General features: G+C 47.2%; 3 protein-coding genes across 9 annotated transcripts; all 3 read left to right on the top strand.

The window, feature by feature from the left end:
• Positions 1–416: 416 nt before the first annotated feature.
• cxxc1a (CXXC finger protein 1a) lies at positions 417–7551 on the top strand. Of its 2 annotated transcripts, none has more exons than XR_011243321.1 (14): positions 417–588; positions 1596–1756; positions 3163–3263; positions 3358–3494; positions 3700–3855; positions 3985–4167; positions 4242–4343; positions 4414–4631; positions 4714–4921; positions 5070–5180; positions 5263–5706; positions 5795–5891; positions 6512–6664; positions 6751–7551. XR_011243321.1 is itself a non-coding variant. In XM_069527541.1 (14 exons), the coding sequence occupies exons 1-14, from the start codon at positions 586–588 to the stop codon at positions 6895–6897; spliced, it is 1827 nt and encodes a 608-aa protein (XP_069383642.1). In that variant the 5' UTR covers positions 417–585; the 3' UTR covers positions 6898–7551. The 2 variants fall into 2 exon arrangements, 1 of the variants encoding a protein (XP_069383642.1); XM_069527541.1 differs by having other exon boundaries at positions 5657–5706.
• Positions 7552–8203: 652 nt separating this feature from the next.
• On the top strand, positions 8204–16621 carry hdac6 (histone deacetylase 6). Of its 4 annotated transcripts, none has more exons than XM_069527536.1 (29): positions 8204–8299; positions 8723–8805; positions 8889–9008; positions 9177–9262; positions 9367–9451; positions 9552–9592; positions 9736–9832; positions 10064–10161; positions 10244–10348; positions 10599–10667; positions 10767–10893; positions 11076–11141; positions 11334–11393; positions 11475–11564; positions 11662–11768; positions 11939–12006; positions 12166–12313; positions 12394–12522; positions 12769–12937; positions 13031–13236; positions 13329–13521; positions 13599–13748; positions 13905–14082; positions 14158–14294; positions 14384–14608; positions 14717–14845; positions 14928–15074; positions 15373–15501; positions 15611–16621. In XM_069527536.1, the coding sequence occupies exons 2-29, from the start codon at positions 8734–8736 to the stop codon at positions 15677–15679; spliced, it is 3300 nt and encodes a 1099-aa protein (XP_069383637.1). In that variant the 5' UTR covers positions 8204–8299; positions 8723–8733; the 3' UTR covers positions 15680–16621. The 4 variants fall into 4 exon arrangements, with proteins under 4 accessions (XP_069383637.1, XP_069383638.1, XP_069383639.1 ...); XM_069527537.1 differs by having other exon boundaries at positions 8231–8295; positions 8721–8805; XM_069527538.1 differs by having other exon boundaries at positions 8238–8303.
• Positions 16622–16956: 335 nt separating this feature from the next.
• On the top strand, positions 16957–20113 carry lhfpl4b (LHFPL tetraspan subfamily member 4b). Of its 3 annotated transcripts, XM_069527546.1 has the most exons (9): positions 16957–17072; positions 17107–17124; positions 17219–17262; positions 17768–17976; positions 18168–18372; positions 18624–18703; positions 18866–19013; positions 19109–19146; positions 19235–20113. In XM_069527546.1, the coding sequence occupies exons 4-8, from the start codon at positions 17770–17772 to the stop codon at positions 19135–19137; spliced, it is 669 nt and encodes a 222-aa protein (XP_069383647.1). In that variant the 5' UTR covers positions 16957–17072; positions 17107–17124; positions 17219–17262; positions 17768–17769; the 3' UTR covers positions 19138–19146; positions 19235–20113. The 3 variants fall into 3 exon arrangements, with proteins under 3 accessions (XP_069383647.1, XP_069383648.1, XP_069383646.1); XM_069527547.1 differs by lacking the exon at positions 17107–17124 and having other exon boundaries at positions 16957–17040; positions 17220–17262; XM_069527545.1 differs by lacking the exons at positions 16957–17072; positions 17107–17124 and adding an exon at positions 17139–17157 and having other exon boundaries at positions 17220–17262.
• Positions 20114–20203: the final 90 nt, after the last annotated feature.

Below are 20203 nucleotides of genomic sequence, written 5' to 3'. Positions count from 1 at the left end.
ACATGCACACGCACACGCACACGCACAGGGTGGAGTTCGGTGTGTATTTATAATTGTGATTAATGTTAAAGATGCTTTGACACAAACTGATCGGTTGCGATGATCAATCATAAATGTATTGATCATTATGGATCAAGAAGAAGAAGCAATGAAGCGGAAGCAGCAGAAAAACTTTCTACTGTTGTTTTAATACTTTTATTTATAAGAATAAAATAGTCACAGACCTGTTTCACGTATTTTATGATCAAATGAATTTTTCAGTTACGAAGAAAGAAAGAGAGAAACTCGAGAGATGAAATATTATTGATTATAATTGATCAGATTGTTATTGATTGACGTCGTTCTGTGTCCCGGTGCTGCCCCCTGCTGCACACACAGAGAGGTGCAGCTGTGTCAGTCAGGCCTGTAGGTGTCGCTTTATTTCCCGCACAGAGAAGAAGAAGAAGAAGAAGAGGCTGAAGATGAAGATGATGATGATGAAGATGCTGATGAGGAGGGTGAGACAAAGAGTCTCGTGCAGATCTGATGGGAAATAAAAAGGTTCAGAGGGAACAGATGGAGGTGAAGGTCTGACTCTACGTCATCATGGTGAGTGTGACGTCTCATCTTCACTGTGATGCACGAGACTAACGGAGTCTGGTGAGAGGAGGGTTCAGACCAGGTTCAGACTCGGTTCAGACCCGGTTCAGACCCGGTCTGAAGGGTTCTGGTTTCGTCGTTAGTGATGTGGTTTCTGATCCGGATCCCTGCTGCAGAGAAAACCCTGTTTTTTATTTGTCCTCATCATGAGTCTGATCCAGACCTGGTCTGGAGTGATCCGGGTCTCTGAAGTCCACTTCGTCCTCCAGCTCCGGTCACAGACCCTGGTCTAATGTGGTGTGGACAGAAATAAGAACTTTAGGTTCGTAGTTTGTTCTCCTGGTCTCACCTGAGGTCTGGACTATGATCCGGGATCAGTGGTTATTCAGATAACTTCAGGTTTAATAATAAGTCGTGAAGTTACCATGGTAACTGATGATGAACCACTAAAGTTAGGGAGCAATGATCGAACTACGGACCAATCAGATCACTGCAGACCTGAGAAATACAAATGTTCTGTTAAAAATGATCCAAACACTGTTTAATATTTCAGACTGAGCTCATCACACGTTCACGTCTCCTGTTTCAGCAGCAGATTTTATAATAGTTTGTTTATCATCAGAGCAAAAATATTCTGTAATAAAATGAGTGTTTATTCACATCTTTAGTTTTTCACGTTAAAGGTTGAATTCATATCTTTAGTTTCTGTTCTCGTCGTGTGATCTTTGTTTCAGTGTCACTTTGTTCAACATTACTTTTGATTGCAGCTGTTACTGACTCTACCAGCAGGCGTCAGTGTTTCCTCTTATATTAAGAACTTTATTGATAGTTCTGACGATGTTCGTAAGTAATGACTCCTCCTAACTCCTCCTAACTCCTCCTAACTCCTCCTAACTCCTCCAGCTTCATAGTTCAGGTTATCAGGACGATGTCAGGTTCAGTGAAGCCGGATAAAGAAACAGATCCGAGATATGTTGAACTCTCTTCTCATCTGTCTCATGTTTGTTGTGTTTCAGTCTGAGGAGGCGGCAGCAGAGCGAGGCTCTGGAGAGGAGGAGGAAGGAGGTGAAGATGAAGGTGAAGAGGGAAGAAGAGGAGGACCACGGGTTGCCTTGGAAACCCGCAACTCCCCCGTTTACTGCATCTGCAGGAAGCCAGACATCAACTGTTTCATGATGTAAACAAAGTTTTTACAAAATGTTTTGAACAGAAATGTATTTGAAAACTAACCTGTCCCTCTCTGTCTGTACCCGTCTGTCTGTACCTTTCTCTCTACCTCTCTGTCTGTACCCGTCTGTCTGTACCTCTCTCTAACTCTCTGTCTGTACCTGTCTCTGTACCCGTCTGTCTGTACCTTTCTCTCTACCTCTCTGTCTGTACCTGTCTCTGTCTGTACCTGTCTGTCTCTACCTCTCTCTCTACCTCTGTCTGTACCTGTCTCTCTACCTGTCTCTGTCTGTACCTGTCTCTGTCTGTACCTGTCTCTGTCTGTACCTGTCTCTGTCTGTACCTGTCTCTCTCTACCTGTCTCTGTACCCGTCTGTCTGTACCTGTCTCTGTCTGTACCTGTCTCTCTCTACCTCTGTCTGTACCTCTCTCTCTCTAACTCTCTGTCTGTACCTGTCTCTGTACCCGTCTGTCTGTACCTGTCTCTGTCTGTACCTGTCTCTCTCTACCTCTGTCTGTACCTCTCTCTCTCTAACTCTCTGTCTGTACCTGTCTCTGTACCCGTCTGTCTGTACCTGTCTCTGTCTGTACCTGTCTGTCTCTACCTCTCTGTCTGTACCTGTCTCTCTCTAACTCTCTGTCTGTATCTCTCTCTCTCTACCTCTCTGTCTGTACCTGTCTCTCTCTACCTCTGTCTGTACCTCTCTCTCTCTACCTCTCTGTCTGTACCTGTCTGTCTCTACCTCTCTGTCTGTACCTGTCTCTCTCTAACTCTCTGTCTGTATCTCTCTCTCTCTACCTCTCTGTCTGTACCTGTCTCTCTCTACCTCTGTCTGTACCTCTCTCTCTCTAACTCTCTGTCTGTACCTGTCTCTCTCTACCTGTCTCTCTACCTCTGTCTGTATCTCTCTCTCTCTACCTCTCTGTCTGTACCTGTCTCTCTCTACCTCTCTGTCTGTATCTCTATCTCTCTACCTCTCTGTCTGTACCTGTCTCTCTCTACCTCTGTCTGTACCTCTCTCTCTCTAACTCTCTGTCTGTACCTGTCTCTCTCTACCTGTCTCTCTACCTCTGTCTGTATCTCTCTCTCTCTAACTCTCTGTCTCTACCTCTCTCTCTACCTCTGTCTGTATCTCTCTCTCTCTACCTCTGTCTGTACCTCTCTCTCTCTACCTCTCTCTCTACCTCTGTCTGTACCTCTCTCTCTCTAACTCTCTGTCTGTACCTGTCTCTCTCTACCTCTCTGTACCTCTCTGTCTCTACCTCTGTCTGTATCTCTCTCTCTCTAACTCTCTGTCTGTACCTGTCTCTCTCTACCTCTCTGTCTGTACCTGTCTCTCTCTACCTCTCTGTCTGTACCTCTCTCTCTCTACCTCTCTGTCTGTACCTGTCTGTCTGTACCTGTCTGTGGGACAGAGGGTGTGACAGCTGTACTGAGTGGTTTCATGGAAAGTGTATTGGAGTTTCAGAGAAAGCAGCTAAAGCCATCAGAGTGTGGTACTGTCCGTCCTGCAGAGGTCAGTGTTCTCTCATATGTGCTAACGTATCAGTCAGTGTTAGCTGTTAGCTCTGTGTTAGCTCCGTCAGTTAGCCATCAATGTTTTGTCTCAGACAGAGACTCGTCTCTGGAGATTAAATACCGCCTTAAGAAGATAAAGGAAAAGGAGGGGCCAGATGGAGACGACAAGCTTGACGGAGATGGAAGCTCCACCCCCCAACCTAAGATGGACAGGAGGAGGAGCTCACAGGTAACCAAGCAACTGGACTGGTAGGGGACGGGGCCCACAGGTGACCTGGCAGCCAGGTGGGTGTGTCATAGATCTGCACAGGCAGAAGTTCTCGTGGATGATTGTTCGTCATATTGTCTAAAAGTAGCCACACGACGACTATTCACCAGACGAACAAGGTCCTGGAACGACGAGTCCTCTCACGTGATCTTTGTTTCTGTTTCAGATCAAGCGTTCGGCCAGGATGTGTGGAGAGTGTGATGCCTGTCTGAGGACGGAGGACTGCGCTCAGTGCGACTTCTGCAAAGACATGAAGAAGTTTGGAGGTCCGAACAAAATCCGACAGAAGTGTAGACTCAGGCAGTGTGAGGTCCGAGCGAGGGTGAGTGGTCACATGGTCGAGTGTTTCCTTAACATTCGTGAACACACAGAAGACACATTCTCACCCCCTCATAAGACAGCACAGGTTTCCTCTTATTGTCTTACGGTACATGCTCCTCTCTCTGAGCAGAAGATGCTTCGGGTCCGAGACGAGGAGATGGCTCGGAGCGGCACCAGGGGACGGAGCCTTTTGAGGAGAGGATCAGGGCATCAGACGGAGGATGAGGAGGATGAGGAGGAGGAGGAGGATGGGTTCAGCGAGAGTGAGCTGGAGCTGTACGAGCAGTACAGAGCTGCCGGATACAGAGACCTGGTCAGTGAGCGTCTCTGACCAATCGGCTGTCAGAACAGCCACTTCCTGTGGTTTGACGTGTCTTCCTGTTGCAGGTGTGGCACAGCGAGGAAGAAGACACTCAGTCGGACTCTCCGAGGAAGAAGGCGGTGAAAGTGAAACACGTGAAGCGACGAGAGAAGAGGACGGAGAAGAAAGTGAGGATGTCATTGAGCCCTCTGATGATGTCACTGATGATGTCACTAACACTCCTGTCCCGTCCTGTAGAAGTCTGTGTCCGTTCCTAAAGAGGAGGTGAAGCCGCGGCGTCACAAAGCGAAGCAGCGGCACAGGGAGCGCGTGCGGCACAGTGAGCGAGCTGTAGAGGGCGGGGTCAAAGATGTGGGCGGGTCCATGAGGCAGTGTCTGGGTCCAGGATGCGTCGAACCAGCGAGGACGAGCTCTAAATACTGCTCAGAGGACTGCGGAATGAAGCTCGCCGCCAAGTGAGTGAAGATACACCTGCACGACCGGGAAGACAAAGTCGTCTCCTGGACACTCAGCACTGTCTTTTTGTCTCTGTTTCAGTCGTATCTACGAGATCTTGCCTCAGAGGATCCAGCAGTGGCAGCAGAGTCCGTGCATTGCCGAGGAGATGGGGCGGAGACAGCTGGAGCGAATCAGGAGGGAACAGCAGGCAGCGAGACTCCGCCTCACACTGATGGAAAAACGTTTTCACGAGCTCGAAGGCATCATCGCCAACGCCAAACTACAGCAAGTCCAACAGCACGAGGAAGTACGAGACACTGAGTCTGTCTGACCTGTCTGTGTCTCCGTCTGACCTGTCTGTGTCTCTGTCTGACCTGTCTGTGTCTCCGTCTGACCTGTCTGTGTCTCTGTCTGACCTGTCTGTGTCTCTGTCTGACCTGTCTGTCTCTCCCCAGGTGACTGAAGGTGATGGTGATGACACCGACCTTCAGATCTTCTGTGTGTCCTGCAGTCATCCCGTCAACCCAAAGGTGGCGCTGAGACACATGGAGAGATGCTACGCTAAGGTCAGTGTCCAGAATGCAATGGGAGGTCTTAGCGTGACATCAGTGATGAAATTACTATGAAAACCTGGTCTCTGGTTTTTAGATCGGTCCATCTGTTAACATGGAGGTGTTGGAGTTTATGACAGTATATCCTGCAGCTGGCCACCAGGGGGCGATCCACACATTTTGGCTTCACTGCATGGGACTGTCATATCGTCCATCTTTATTTACAGTCTCTGATGTTGCCACCTGCTTTGACTGATACACTGATCACACCTTTCTGCCTCTGTCTCTCTGTCTCTGTCTCTCTGTCTCTCTGCCTCTGTCTCTGTCTCTCTGTCTCTGTCTCTGCCTCTCTGTTTTTGTCTCTCTACCTCTGTCTCTCCCTCTCTGTCTCTCTGCCTCTGCCTCTGTCTCTCTGTTTTTGTCTCTCTACCTCTGTCTCTCCCTCTCTGTCTCTCTGCCTCTGTCTCTGTCTCTCTGTCTCTGTCTAACAGTATGAGAGTCAGACGTCGTTCGGCTCCATGTACCCAACACGTATAGAAGGGTAAGTCTCCTGTCTGTCTTTCTCATTAGAAGAGTGTTTGAGTAAGACCTGTGAACCTGTCTGTCTCTCGTGTGTGTCTGTCTCTCAGAGCCACCAGGTTGTTCTGTGACGTGTATAACCCTCAGAGTAAGACGTACTGCAAGCGGCTGCAGGTTTTATGTCCTGAACACTCCAGAGATCCAAAGGTACGTCTCCCTCCACACCAGCAGAGGGGGCTACACACTTAGCTACACTTCCTCTACATGTTAGCTTTACTTCCTCTACATGTGAGCTACACTTCCTCTACATGTGAGCTACACTTCCTCTACATGTTAGCTACACTTCCTCTACATGTTAGCTACACTTCCTCTACATGTTAGCTTCACTTCCTCTACATGTTAATTACACTTCCTCTACATGTTAGCTTCACTTCCTCTACATGTTAGCTTCACTTCCTCTACATGTTAGCTACACTTCCTCTACATGTTAATTACACTTCCTCTACATGTTAGCTACACTTCCTCTCCATGTTAATTACACTTCCTCTACATGTTAGCTTCACTTCCTCTACATGTTAATTACACTTCCTCTACATGTTAGCTTCACTTCCTCTACATGTCAGCTACACTTCCTCTACATGTTAATTACACTTCCTCTAAATGTTAGCTACACTTCCTCTACATGTTAATTACACTTCCTCTACATGTTAGCTTCACTTCCTCTACATGTGAGCTACACTTCCTCTACATGTTAGCTACACTTCCTCTCCATGTTAAGAAACAGATTTATGTATCAGAGCACAGAATTCTGTCTCTCAACACATCAGGTGCCGGCCGACGAGGTTTGTGGTTGTCCTCTGGTGAAAGACGTCTTCGAGCCGACCGGAGAGTTCTGCCGCGTTTCTAAGCGGAAGTGTAACAAACATTACTGCTGGGAGAAACTGCGCAGAGCTGAGGTCGACCTGGAGAGAGTCCGAGTGGTACGCACCAAAACAACTGTATTAACACCACTGACGCTGACGTCACGGCCACGACTGACCACATGATGTCACTCTCTCTCTGTCAGTGGTACAAACTGGACGAGCTGTTCGAGCAGGAGAGGAACCTGAGGACGGCCATGACCAACCGGGCTGGTTTATTGGCTCTGATACTGCACCAGACGATCCAGCACGACCCAATCACCACCGATCTGCGCTCCGCCAAGGACCGGTAGACAGGCGAAGACAGACAGGTGGACGAGTGGAGACAGACGAGTAGAGACTGACAGGTGGAGACAGATTAATCTCAACGTCCTTGTGATTTTTTCAGTATCGTGTGTTTTTAATGTGTCTGTGAGTTTTTCAGAAGCACGTTCACTTTGTCTTTTCTCACCTCACGTCTCTGTTGTAGTTACACACAGACGATCTCATGAAAACCAAATAATCTGATCCAGATTATTGAGATAGATTTAATCATTCAGATCAGAACAAGATGTTTCCGTCCGTCAGAAACACAATCCCTAAAATTTAAATATGTAATTATGAGATGATTATTTCCATCTTTTCATTCTGAGAAGCTGATTTTGTAAATATGAGATAATTATCTTGTAATTAGAACAAACTGATTTCATTGATCTCAGTTGTGTGACGGTCGGTTTTGTGAGGCAGACGTCATGACGATTAACGAACAGTATTAACACTACACTACCCACAATCCCCGGATAAGACAGAAGACACAAAACTGAAACTTTGACATGTTTTTAATGTTTTTTTAAAACGTTTTTTATTCACATGTATTCTGCATTATTTTATATCAGTGTTTTTATACTTTTTGTTTAACCGGATGTTTCATTAAAACATTAAAATGTATGATCTATTCATTGATCGTGTTTCAGCAGCAGACGTGTGAGTTTGTCAGCACCAATGATTCATATTCGATTTTCTGTCACAAGGATATTTTTCATATGTCATTATGTTTTTCATATAAACAAAATAAATGTGAGAAATCAAAAACTACCAACTTGAAGAACAGACAATGGATCAGGAGGTAGATGCAGGATTTAAGATGAGATGGACATTTTCTCAGAGAATAATTCATGGACCTTAAAGAAAAGAATCAGACATATTTAGAGGCCTGACGTTTATGAGTGTGTGTGATTTGGTGGAACTTGAATGAATTTAATGAGGCAAGAGCTCAACTGACTGATGTTCCTGTTCTATGTCAGTATAAATAAGAGACGACCTCAGTTTACTAGTATCAGTTCAAACAAAGCAATATTACTTACTCACTAATTTGAATATACGTATATAAACATATATAATATATAAGTTCACATGTGCATGTACCTTTTAATTAATTGAATAACTCACAAACACAAATATAAACATGAGGCAACACAACCAACGAAAAGATGTAAACATACACTGGTGTAAATAAATGATACATAAAATAATACATGTTAGAATAAATAGAGAAATGAATAAATAATTAAAACAGTGTTTGGAGTTTGTTCTCGAAGCTGCCTATTGGTTCCGCGGTACGTGACGTCAGTCGATGGCGCCCTGTGACGTGTGGTGTGTGCGACAGTGACGCTGGTCAGTTGGCGGAGAAAGAGAAACAAGAGCGAGAGAGAGAAGGTGGGTGAGTGTCTGTCCTTATGTCTCCATGTCCTCAGGTGAGACAGACAGAGCTCTGTCAGCACCGCGACCAACACTTTGGCTCAGCTACACTTCACTGTGAAGAAACGGTCTCGGTCCTCTGGGGACATGACTGGGGACAGGGAGCGTGAACATGACAGTGGACAGTGGTTGTGTCCAGTTGTCCTCTGACAGTTGTCCTCGTCTCCAGATGTGTCAGGATAAATGAGTTGTTGTCAAACAGCTGCAGGAGCGTGAGTGTGATCTTACAGACGTGTAGTTTAAACTCGGGGACAGATGTGGACACTAAAGGACAATCTCAGTGTGTGTTGTGTGTCTCTGAGCGTCTTTGTGTGTCTCTGTGTGTCTGTGCGTTTCTGTGTTGTGTGTCGTATTTGTCATTTTCCTGTGTGTCTGTTTCAGGTGGATCAGAGATGAAGTCTGAACCGGATCCTCCAGGATCTGGAATCAAGTCAGTCCGAAGGTCTCCTCGTCTGTCCCCTCAGGTGAGACACACATGCACCGTCTCAGTGTCACACACTCTTCTTCACGTCTGCTTGTGTTTGAATGTTGGTGTGTTTGTGTTCAGAATGAAGGAAAGGAGACAAAGAGAGAAGGAGAGAGTTTCAAGGAGATGAAGAGGAGAGGAAGGATGGAGAGAAGCAGAGAGGAGATGGAGGACGAACTAAACAGCAGACTGCAGACACTGGTAAACACAACCTGTCTGTCTGTAACTGTCTGTCTGTAACTGTCTGTCTGTAACTGTCTGTCTGTAACTGTGTGTCTGTCTGTAACACAGTGTGTGTCCTTAACTGTTTACACTGAACATTAATGTGTGTGTGTGGTGTGTGTGTGTGGTGTGTGTGTGTGTGTGTAGGACCTGTCCAGCAGATCTTCAGTCAGTGGAACTGGTCTTGTTTATTCTGAAATCTTCACTCATCATCAGAACCTGTGGGAACCAAGGTAACCCCGCCCCCCCACCTGTCTGTGTGTTATATATAACAAATATTAATGTAACATCAAAATGTCTCTGTCACATGATCTGTTGTTGTTGTTGTTGTTGTCAGTCATGTAGAGAGTCCACACAGAGTGACATCCATCATGAAGGAGCTGGAGACACAAGAGCTGCTGTCTCACTGCATCAGAGTGGAGGTTAGACTGTCTCTCTGTCCGTCTGTCTCTCTGTCCGTCTGTCTCTCTCTCTCTCTGTCTCTGACTGTCTTTCGTTCTAACACCTGTCTTGTTGTTTCAGCCCAGAGAAGCTACAGAGGACGAGCTGCTTCTTGCTCACATGTGAGTCCAAAAGAATAATCCTGGAAGTTATTCATTTATTCTGCTGTCCTCTAAATGACTCAACTGCCCTCGACTGTCCTCTGACTGTACTGTCCTCTGACTGTACTGTCCTCTGACTCTACTGTCCACTGTGTTGTTTTTAGGAAACATTATGTGGACATGATAAAATCGACCCAGACGATGTCAGAGAGTGAACTACACACTCTGTCTGAGAAATACGACTCTGTTTACCTGCATCCTGTAAGAACACACACACACACACACACACACACACACACACACACACACACACACACACACACACCACACACACCACACACACACACACACCAGCAGTTAAGTAAGACAGTATATGTGATTCCTCTGGAACCTTGTGAAACTGTGTGTGTGTGTGTGTGTGTGTGTGTGTGTGTGTGTGTGTGTGTGTGTGTGTGTGTGTGTGTGTGTGTGTGTGTGTGTGTGTGTGTGCAGGAGTCCTTCAAGGTGTCTGCGTTGGCGGTGGGTTCGGTGCTCCAGCTGGTTGATCGGGTGATGACCTCTGAACTCAAGAATGGATTCGCTGTCATCAGGTAAAGCAGCAGCTCATCGTGCTGCGTTCAGGTGCAGCCGGTCTCCTGAACACATCATCAGTAACATGTCTGTCCTCCTCAGACCTCCAGGTCATCACGCTCAGGCCAACCAGCCAAACGGCTTCAGTGTCTTCAACAGCGTCGCCATTGCAGCTCGCTACGCTCAGATCACACACTCAGTCAGCAGGTGTGTGTGTGTGTGTGTGTGTGTGTGTGTGTGTGTGTGTGTGTGTGTGTGTGTGTGTGTGTGTGTGTGTGTGTGTGTGTGTGTGTGTGTGTGTGTGTGTGTGTGTGTGAAACCAGAGAATTAAGAAGATTAAGCGGATGTAACAGTCTGAGATGTGTCCATCAATATATCAATAACATTAATAAGATTGACCTGTACGAGGCTGATAGTTGTGTGTCTGTGTGTGTTTGTGTGTGTTTGTGTGTGTCAGAGTGTTGATAGTGGACTGGGACGTTCATCATGGTCAGGGGATCCAGTACCTGTTTCAGGAAGACCCCAGGTAAACTTTTCATCTTCTATTTGTGTCTCAAACTTTACAAACTTAACATTGTCACTAACAAGACATCACAACCCCTCCTCCCTCCCTCCCTCCCCCCAGTGTCCTGTACTTCAGCGTCCACAGGTACGAGCAGGGATCTTTCTGGCCTCACCTGGCCGAGTCAGACGGGGGGTTCGTGGGCAGTGGACGAGCCGAAGGACGAACCATGAACCTGGCCTGGGACAAGGTGAGACACATGTCCCATAACTGAGTGTCCTCATCTGAGGCTACAGCCACAAATAACCGAGACAAAATGGAAAAGGACTCAATTACTTTCAGTTATTTAATTGGCCAAAAAATATTACAATAAATGTTGCCATGGAAACAGACGCTGTTTCTCTCTTTTCTTCTTCCTGTAACTTCATTCAGACGGGGATGACTGATGCTGATTACATCACTGCTTTCCAACAACTGCTGCTGCCTGTCGCCTGCGAGGTAACACACACACACACACACACTCACATACGCACACATACACATGCACACATATACACACACACACACAAACACACACACATGCATACATATATGTCTCATTCATATATAATGATAGTGGTAATAATCATGGTGTGTGTGTGTGTGTGTGTGTGTGTGTGTGTGTGTGTGTGTGTGTGTGTGTGTGTTCAGTTTCAGCCTCAGCTGGTTCTGGTCTCTGCTGGATTCGATGCTGCAGTCGGAGATCAGAAGGTTTGTTATTGATCTGTGATTATTTTTATTACTGTGTGTACACTGATCTAACTCTGTGTGTGTGTGTGTGTGTGTGTTCAGGGGGAGATGTGTGTGAGTCCTCAGTGTTTCCATGTTCTGACTCACTTGTTGATGAGTTTGGCTGAAGGTCGACTTGTTCTTGCTCTTGAGGTAAAATCATTCTGCGTAACTCACTCATACATTCACACACACACACACACACACACACACACACACACACACTCATTCACTCTCTCACTGTGTGTAGGGAGGTTATAATCTGCAGTCGACAGCAGAGGGCGTTGCAGCCTGTGTCAGAGCTCTGCTGGGAGGAGCCTGTCCTTCTTTGACTCCGCCCACTGTCACATCTGACAGGTGAGTCATGTGACCAACTTCTGTCTCTGTATCCCAGCATGCCTTTCACTCGATACGCTTCCCACAACAGCTGCTGTCTTTGTGAGTCATGTGACCGTCAGTCCTGTAACGTCTCACCTGTGCACTGAGCGCGCTCCACCCACCTCTCTCTCTCTCTCTCTCTCTTTCAGTGCCCTGCAGTCGATCTCCCGGACCGTTAGTGCTCAGTACCCACACTGGGCGAGTCTGCAGGTGCTGGGTAAGACGCACACACTGGAGACGGGGGAGTCAGGGTGGAGGGGTGGGACTTAGGTCAAAACATGGCTTCACCTGTACATTCATACCTGTAATAGAATCAGGTCTAACCCTGTCTCACATCTTTACTTCCTGAATTTCTCTCTTCCTGGTTTCTGTGCAGAAGGCAGCTCATTGGCCGAGGGCAGTGTCATCAGAGCTATGAGCGATGAGCAGAGCACGAAGCAGCCCAGCTCCGCCCCCTCTGTTGTCACGACAACAGGTCTGGTTTATGACGACAGGATGATGGAGCATCTGAACATGTGGGACAGGTGAGTCACGTGTGGGCCGGTCGCGTGAGCTTGATGTGGCAGACCTGACGAAGCGTTGAACCGTGAACCGTGTGTCGCAGACATCACCCGGAGCAGCCGCAGAGAATCTCCAAGATCTTCTCCAAACACCAGCAGCTCGGATTGGTCAAACGCTGCCAGCGGATACCAGCGCGCCTAGCAACAGAGGAGGAGCTGACCATGTGTCACAGGTACTTACCTCTGACCTCGTCAGACGTGAAGCTGAAGGTTGTGACATCACATGTTCAGATTACGACTCATCAGTTTTTAACTTTCCTGTGACATTTTCAAATTAAAAGCCATCTCAGTGGACAGAAAACTTTAATATCTGAATGTGACTTTTATTATTATTAAATATAACTTAACAGTAGAAACACTTTGTGACTGTGTGTGTGTGTGTGTGTGTGTGTGTGTGTGTGTGTGTGTGTGTGTGTCAGTATGCAGCATGTGGAGCTCATTAAATCATCGTCAGTGATGAAGTCCAGAGATCTTCATAAACTTGGAGAAGAGTTTAACTCGATCTTCTTCAACAACCAGAGTTTTCATTCTGCTCAGCTTGCAGCCGGAGGCTGTTTTAATGCTGTGGAGAGAATCCTGAGAGGAGAGGTAACACACACACACACACACACACACACACACACACACACACACACACACATTGTGAAGGTGAGCTCTTATCGCAGACTGTTTCCTCTACAGGTGAGTAACGGCGTGGCGATCGTGCGACCTCCTGGACATCACGCAGAGAGAGACTCTCCATGTGGCTTCTGCTTCTTCAACACAGCAGCACTCGCCGCTCGTCATGCCCAGAAAATCTCCCAACCTGCACCACTGAGAGTCCTCATCCTGGACTGGGACGTTCACCATGGCAACGGGACACAACACATGTTCGAGGACGACAACAGGTGAGGAGGAGGAGGAGGAGGAGGAGGAGGAGGAGGAGGAGGAGTTGTGTGATGCAACATGATGATGGACTCTCACTCTCCATTGTCTCCAGTGTCCTGTACATCTCCCTCCATCGCTATGACAACGGGATATTCTTTCCATCATCAGAGGATGCCGCCCCAAATAGAGTGGGTGTGGCCAAAGGGGCAGGGTTTAACGTCAACGTGGCGTGGAGCGGAGGACGGATGGGCGACTCCGAATACCTTGCTGCTTTTCACCACGTTGTCATGCCGATAGCTACCGAGGTATCAAACACACACACACTCACACACTCTGGTCAGAACTGACGGAGTCCTCTGATTGGTCGATCCCCTCTTTGCAGTTTAACCCTGGTCTGATCCTGGTGTCGGCCGGGTTCGATGCAGCACGGGGTGACCCGCTAGGTGGATATCATGTGACCCCTGAGGGATACGCCCACCTCACACACCTGCTGATGTCACTGGCCGGGGGGCGGGTCCTTCTCATACTGGAGGTGAAGTGATGTCAAACAAAGAAACGTGTGTTAATGTGAAATCAAATGATGTCATCACTTATTAATGGAAACAGTGTGACCTCTCTTCCTGGTGACGTCATCGCCTCTGACTCGTCGTACATGAGCTGTGACTCATTCTTGTCTCCGTCTCTTCAGGGAGGTTACAACTTGTCGTCCATCTCTGAGTCCATGGCGATGTGCACCAGCATGTTGCTAGGAGACCCTCCTCCATCCCTGGTGACCCCACTCCCCCCTCCTCATCACGGCGCTGTGGCAACAATTAACGAGGTCATCCGACACCACGCCCCCTACTGGAGGTCCCTGAGGATAAACAGTCAGTACAGGGAGCGTTTATTTAGTTTTAATTTGTTTGTTGATTTGTTTATTTCATATCATTCTTGTTTGTCAGTCCCAGAGTTGGTGCGGGCATCTCTGCCCCCCCTGAAGCATCGTGGGAAACGTAGTTCGAAAGGAAAAGGCAGGAAGTCAGAGCAGAGCGGCACAGACAGACCCCTGCTGCCCCCTGCAGGAGCGAAGGACTCAGCGGTGACAGTTCAGACAATCATATAAAACTGGAACCGTGTTGGAACCTGCTGTAACCCTGTCTCTACCTGGTGTCTCTTTTCGTCCATCAGGCGGAGCAGAGTCTTCAGCAGCTCACTCAGGGATTGGCCAGTTTGGACATCAGCCAAACTTCCGTCAGTCACGCACCTGCAACGTCCACTCCAGTGGGCGGGGCCAGGGCGAAGGTCCGGCCCAGCCCGGAGGTCACATGTGAGGGTGAAGTGAAGGCGGAGTCCGGCAGTCTAGCCGTATGTGAGCAGAACCAATCAGCAGACAGCACACTGCCCCAGACTCAGGTGATTGGTCCAGTTTTCATCTGTAACACCTGTGACATCATACTGTGACATCACAAAGTGACTGGTTCATTTTCTGAAATCGCTTCTTGATCTTTTTAATGGTTTCAGATTGTTGCTGTTCCTGTCGGAGATGAAGCTGCTGGAGGAGCTGGGGCGGAGCTTGAGGCAGCAGGGGCGTGTGGTTGGTCGAAGCCTCAGATGTGTGTGGAGCTGACGTGTGGAGGACGAACAGAAGAAGTCAGGAAACATTTGATACGATGAGTTTGTCTGAGGAGACACCGATCTGAGATTAACCTGTCTGTCTGTCTGTCTCTGTCAGTCATCACTATACGTGGTCGACCCTCTCTCCTGGTGTCCTCACCTGGACTCTGTTAAGCCCCTCCCCTCCTCAGGTATAAACATCTACATGCCGTGTCAGGACTGTGGCTCTGAAGCTGAGAACTGGATCTGTCTCACCTGCTACCAGGTCTCACATCACCTTCACTCAAGTGACCCTGAGGATCGCCTCTTTCACCTCCTTCTCTTCTTCACCTCCTCCTCCTCTTCTCCCTCTCTTTTTCACCTCCTCCTCCTCTTCTCCCTCTCTTCTTCACCTCCTCCTCCTCCTCTTCTTCTTCTTCACTTCCTCCTCCTGGAGGTTGAGCCTTGGGGGTCAGTTACACACTTTGATCCAGAATAAGTTCAAGTTCAAACAGCTGATTTTCTCTTTGTGTGTGTGTGTGTGTGTGTGTGTGTGTGTGTGTGTGGGTGTGTGTGTGTCTCAGGTGTTGTGTGGTCGTTATGTGAACGAACACATGGTGACTCACGGCGTCGTATCTGAACATCCTCTGGTCCTGAGCTTCTCTGATCTCTCTGTGTGGTGTTACCTGTGTGAGTCCTACGTCCACAACCAGGTAACACCCATCAGAGCTCACTCACTCACACACACACTCACTCACTCACTCACTCATTCACTCACTCACTCACTCATTCACTGTTTTAATTCATCTTCTCTCTCGTCAGGTTCTGTTTGAAGCTAAAAATGCTGCTCACTGTGCTAAGTTTGGAGAAGAGATCCCTCCATGGAGCTGAGAGGAGGAGGGAGTGAAGAGAAGCAGAGGAGGGATGAAGGAGGAGGTGATGCAGTATTTGTTTTTCCCTCTCATGTTTGGACCTTTTTAAGTATGTTGCCATGGATACCATCAACAGTGGTGCTTTGTGGGAAATGTAGTTGAATTCAGCGACAACTACGGTGTCCCACAGCTGCCAAAAAAGTCACAAAAACAAAAGAAGAAAAGAAGTGAACTGCAGATATTCATCAGCAGCAGGTTTTCGGTTCAACCCCCTGAAACTGACAAACCATCAGCGGACTCTGGATGTTTTATTTTGAAAGCTCGTTGGACAAAAATGTTGAGGATGCTGGTCTGTGGTGATGATGTCACAGAGGTCACGCCCACAACAACATTTTAATTTCTTCAGTTTTATCGTTCTAAATATTTGTAACGTTCTTTTAACTGATGAACACACGATCAGAACACGTTTAAACACACATCATTGAAAGCACAGAGATTCACACACGTATCCTCAGCAACAAAACGTTTTTCTAACGTTATGATCGTTTATGTTTGACACTTTTTAGTTTTCTTCTTTTATAAAAAAATGAAAACTGTAGTGTTTTCTACCAAAGCTTCAGACTTAGCGACATCTAGTAGTGAAGCTGCAGATTACAACCAACTGAATACAAAAATATAATTGGTTAAAACATTTTGTCTATTAAATAAAAACATTATAAACACTGATTTATATCATTAAATCACATGTAATCAAATAAATGCTGGAGACACTGATGTTTAAAATCTCTTCAGGTGCATTTGATTCCTTCACCTGAGTGTGACATGAATCAGGATGAGAGTGTGTCTGATCGTTTATTGTCCTGCCGTTGTGGGACAGTGAAGACAGTGTGAGGAGTGAGAAGAGGCCGTGTGTGTGCTGTGCAATACTCTGTTCTTCAATTAAACCTGTTTGTTTCCTGCATCGAGTTGTTCGACTTCCTGTTTGTTCAAACATCAGATGTTGACTGTCGTCCTGATGTATCTGTGCTGACAGGAACTCTGGGTAATGTAGGATAATAAAAATGTATCGTTCAGGTCTGCAGATAAAATAATGTGACTGGAGTCTGTCGCACTGCTGTAGTTCCTGGCTCCGCCTGCAGGGGGAGGAGGGGGGAGGGGCTGATATGAAGCATCAGATTCTTCATCATCATCTTCATCACCATCATCTGTGACGTTTATTCAGGAGAACCAAAGACGGGGACGCGAAAAAAAAAACGCGTTTATACCCGCAGACGATCCACCACATCCTCCCATCCCGCAGAGAGAGAGAGAGAGAGGAGGAGAGAGAGACAGAGGAGAGGAGAGAGACAGAGGAGGAGAGAGAGACAGAGAGGAGGAGAGAGACAGAGGAGAGAGAGACAGAGGAGGAGAGACAGAGAGGAGGAGAGAGAGACAGAGGAGGAGAGAGAGACAGAGGAGGAGAGACAGAGGAGGAGAGAGAGACAGAGAGGAGGAGAGAGGGACAGAGGAGGAGACAGAGGAGGAGACAGAGGAGGAGAGAGGGACAGAGAGGAGGAGAGGGACAGAGGAGGAGACAGACAGGTGGTCCTCCTCCAGCTGCAGGTTTGTTTCTTATTTTTTTACTGAACATTGTGTTTGTTGATAACAAAAGTCATGACGTCATGCTCGGTACCTTGTTTATGTTTGTTGTGTCGGACGATGACTGATGTCACGTGCTCACTGCAGCTCTACATCCGGTCTGAACACTGATTTTAGACGTGAAGCAGAGAGAGAGAGAGACTAATGATGCATTAATCAAAAACCTGATTATTGATCTGTTAATAATCTGTAAATAGATTTTATTGATTTGAGTGAACAGACAGGGACATATTAGAGACAGTCTGTCCCCTCACTCAGGTGTCAGGGTGGACAGGATGTGTGACCTCAAGTGATCACCTGAGTGAGACAGGTATCGTCCATCAAGGTGGACAGGTAGAGGACAGACAGTGGACAGATACAATATAATTATATAATGTAATAATTGTGGTTTATTGTTTCGTGTGAGGTTTTATTGATCTGTAATAATCAGCTGGTCACATGATTCCTGTCCCCCCCCCCCCCCTCTCAGTCATGTCGGTGTCGCCCGCCCTCCCTGACCTCTCTCGTCTCTATCAGACTGAGTTTGTTCGCAGTGCCCGAGCAGTCGGTGTCCTCTGGGCCATCTGCACGCTCTGCTTCGCCATCATCCAGGTGGTCGTCCTGGTGCAGCCCTCCTGGATCGGCACTGCTGAAACCCGGCACCAGGGGGCGCCCAGCGGCACCCTGGGACTGTTTGAGGTGGGAGGAGACGCAGGAAGAAACAGACTGGTCCTTTAAACTGTGGACCTGATGACACTTTGAATGTTTCATACACACATGATTGATCACCTGTAACCTTCACGTTTCTTTCCCTGTATGTCTGTGTCCCTGTATGTCCCTATCTGTTGGACCGTCTGTGTCCCCGTATGTCCTTGTGTCTCTGTTGTCAGGTGTGTGTGGAGTCGGACTGGCCGGTCCCAGACTGTCGTGGCCGTCTGTCCAGCCTGTCTCCTCTACCGTCCTTCCAGTCGGTGGCAGTGTTGGTGGGCGTGTCCCTGTGGGCCGTGTGGACCAGTGTCCTCTGTCTCTGTCTCTTCCGATTCTGCAGTGCTGCAACCGTCTACAAGATCTGTGCCTGGCTGCAGCTCACAGCTGGTCAGTCCCTTCTCCTGGTTCTGAGTATCTGTGGCAAAGACTTCTGGGAGTTGTAGTTTAGTGAAGAACATGATCTGTGGTTAAAAGTTTCTTATCCACGTTTGTCACAGTGAGGACAGAATAATGAGGACACATGAGAGACAGACATTAACTAACACCTGTACCTATCTGTTTCTCTGCCTGTTTGTCTCCCCCTTTAAATCTGTCTCTCGCTGTGTCTGAATGTCTCTCCCTGTCCGTCTGTCTCCCAGGATTCTGTCTGGCGTTGGCCTGTCTTCTGTTTCCAGACTCGTGGGAGAGTCCAGAGATGAGATCTCTGTGTGGAGACTCAGTGAGTCTCAGCACTGATCAGTGTTGAAACATGTATTGATCATAGTTAGAGTCTTTTTAATGTTTCATTTTCACATAGAAACAATCAAATAAAACTAAATGGTCAATAAATATGTCCTCAGTGGTCGATCCATTCGATCCTGTATTGGTCTTGTGTCTCCAGGTGGGCAGTTTCTCTCCAGGTAACTGTTCCGTCCACTGGGCCTACATCCTCGCCATCCTGGGAGTTCTGGACGCCGCTATCTTGGCCATGCTAGCGTTCGTCCTTGCCAACAGGCAGGACGCCCTGTTGCCACCAGACGCCAAGGACGGTGAGCGGGGGTACCAGCAAGGGGCGGGGCTTAATGTTTACTGCACTGACACACCTGTGCCTCCAGTTCCTTAGTAACAGCGTGTTTGTTTACAGTGACCACAGGCCTGCTGATGTCAGCGTGATGTCATCAGGTGAGACTCTTCTTCCTCGGCTGTCGTTTTATCTTCACACAAACCTTGATTTATTTTCCGTCTTTTTCTTCTTCGTCTTCTTCTTTAGGTCGTCAGTTCTCCTCCTGATCCCTCCATCATTATCGTCTCCTGGATACCACCTCCACCTTCTGTTGTCACAGTTATGAAAGAGGGGGGGGGGGGTCTGTGAACCTCACCTGCTCATGTCATGTGTGGGTGGAGTCAGACAGAGAGGAGGAGGAGCCTAAACATGGCAGCCTGGTAATGAAGCCACAAACAAAAACGTGTTGACGTCAGAGTCAGTCTGCGTTTAAACCGAGTTGTATTCATGTGTTTGTGATGAGAGGGAAACACCTGCTAATGCTAAGCTAACTGATGTCATCAGAATCATTTGAGGGGTGTTTAAAACGGTCTGATGACTGTTCTTCATGTCTTCTCTTTGTAGCATCCGATACTAGCGAGCTAATGTTAGCTTGGCTCAGTTAGTACTCCTGAACCTTAAACGAATAGTCTGACGCAGGGCCTAAATCACCATATACATTGGGGGGGACATGTCCCCCCCAATATTCAGATATGCTCAAAATGTCCCCCCCAATATCTATCTGATTAAAAAAAAAAAAAAAAGTCAGGCAACCACATACACATCCCACTGTCCGAAATAATCAATAGCAAAAAGGTCATTTAATCATTATTATAGCTAAACATAAGACATTTTTGATATAGGCTAGTTACTACCGGTTGTAGGATTGCAGTTATGCGTGGTTTGTCCAGATGGTGTTGCCCGCCGTACAATACCATGTTGACACACCACCCCATCCAGCAGAATTCATTGCTCGACTGCTGTGGGTATGTCAAACCCTCTCTCTGTTTTTCATTACTTTCAAACATATTTAAAAGTGGAAAATCAGAATGTAGCCTAATATGAATGTTACTAATCGACTATATTAAAGTTGTTGATTATATTTTTTGTTAAGTGTTATGAAAATGTAATTTCATGAATGGTCTTGCAAGGAATAGCCTACTAGCTAGCTGGCTAACATTAGCTAACATTCTGACA

The sequence above is a fragment of the Paralichthys olivaceus genome, chromosome 6 (assembly GCF_024713975.1).
Source record: "Paralichthys olivaceus isolate ysfri-2021 chromosome 6, ASM2471397v2, whole genome shotgun sequence".
NCBI classification, from domain to species: domain Eukaryota; kingdom Metazoa; phylum Chordata; class Actinopteri; order Pleuronectiformes; family Paralichthyidae; genus Paralichthys; species Paralichthys olivaceus.
This window is presented reverse-complemented; position numbering and strand designations above follow the sequence as displayed.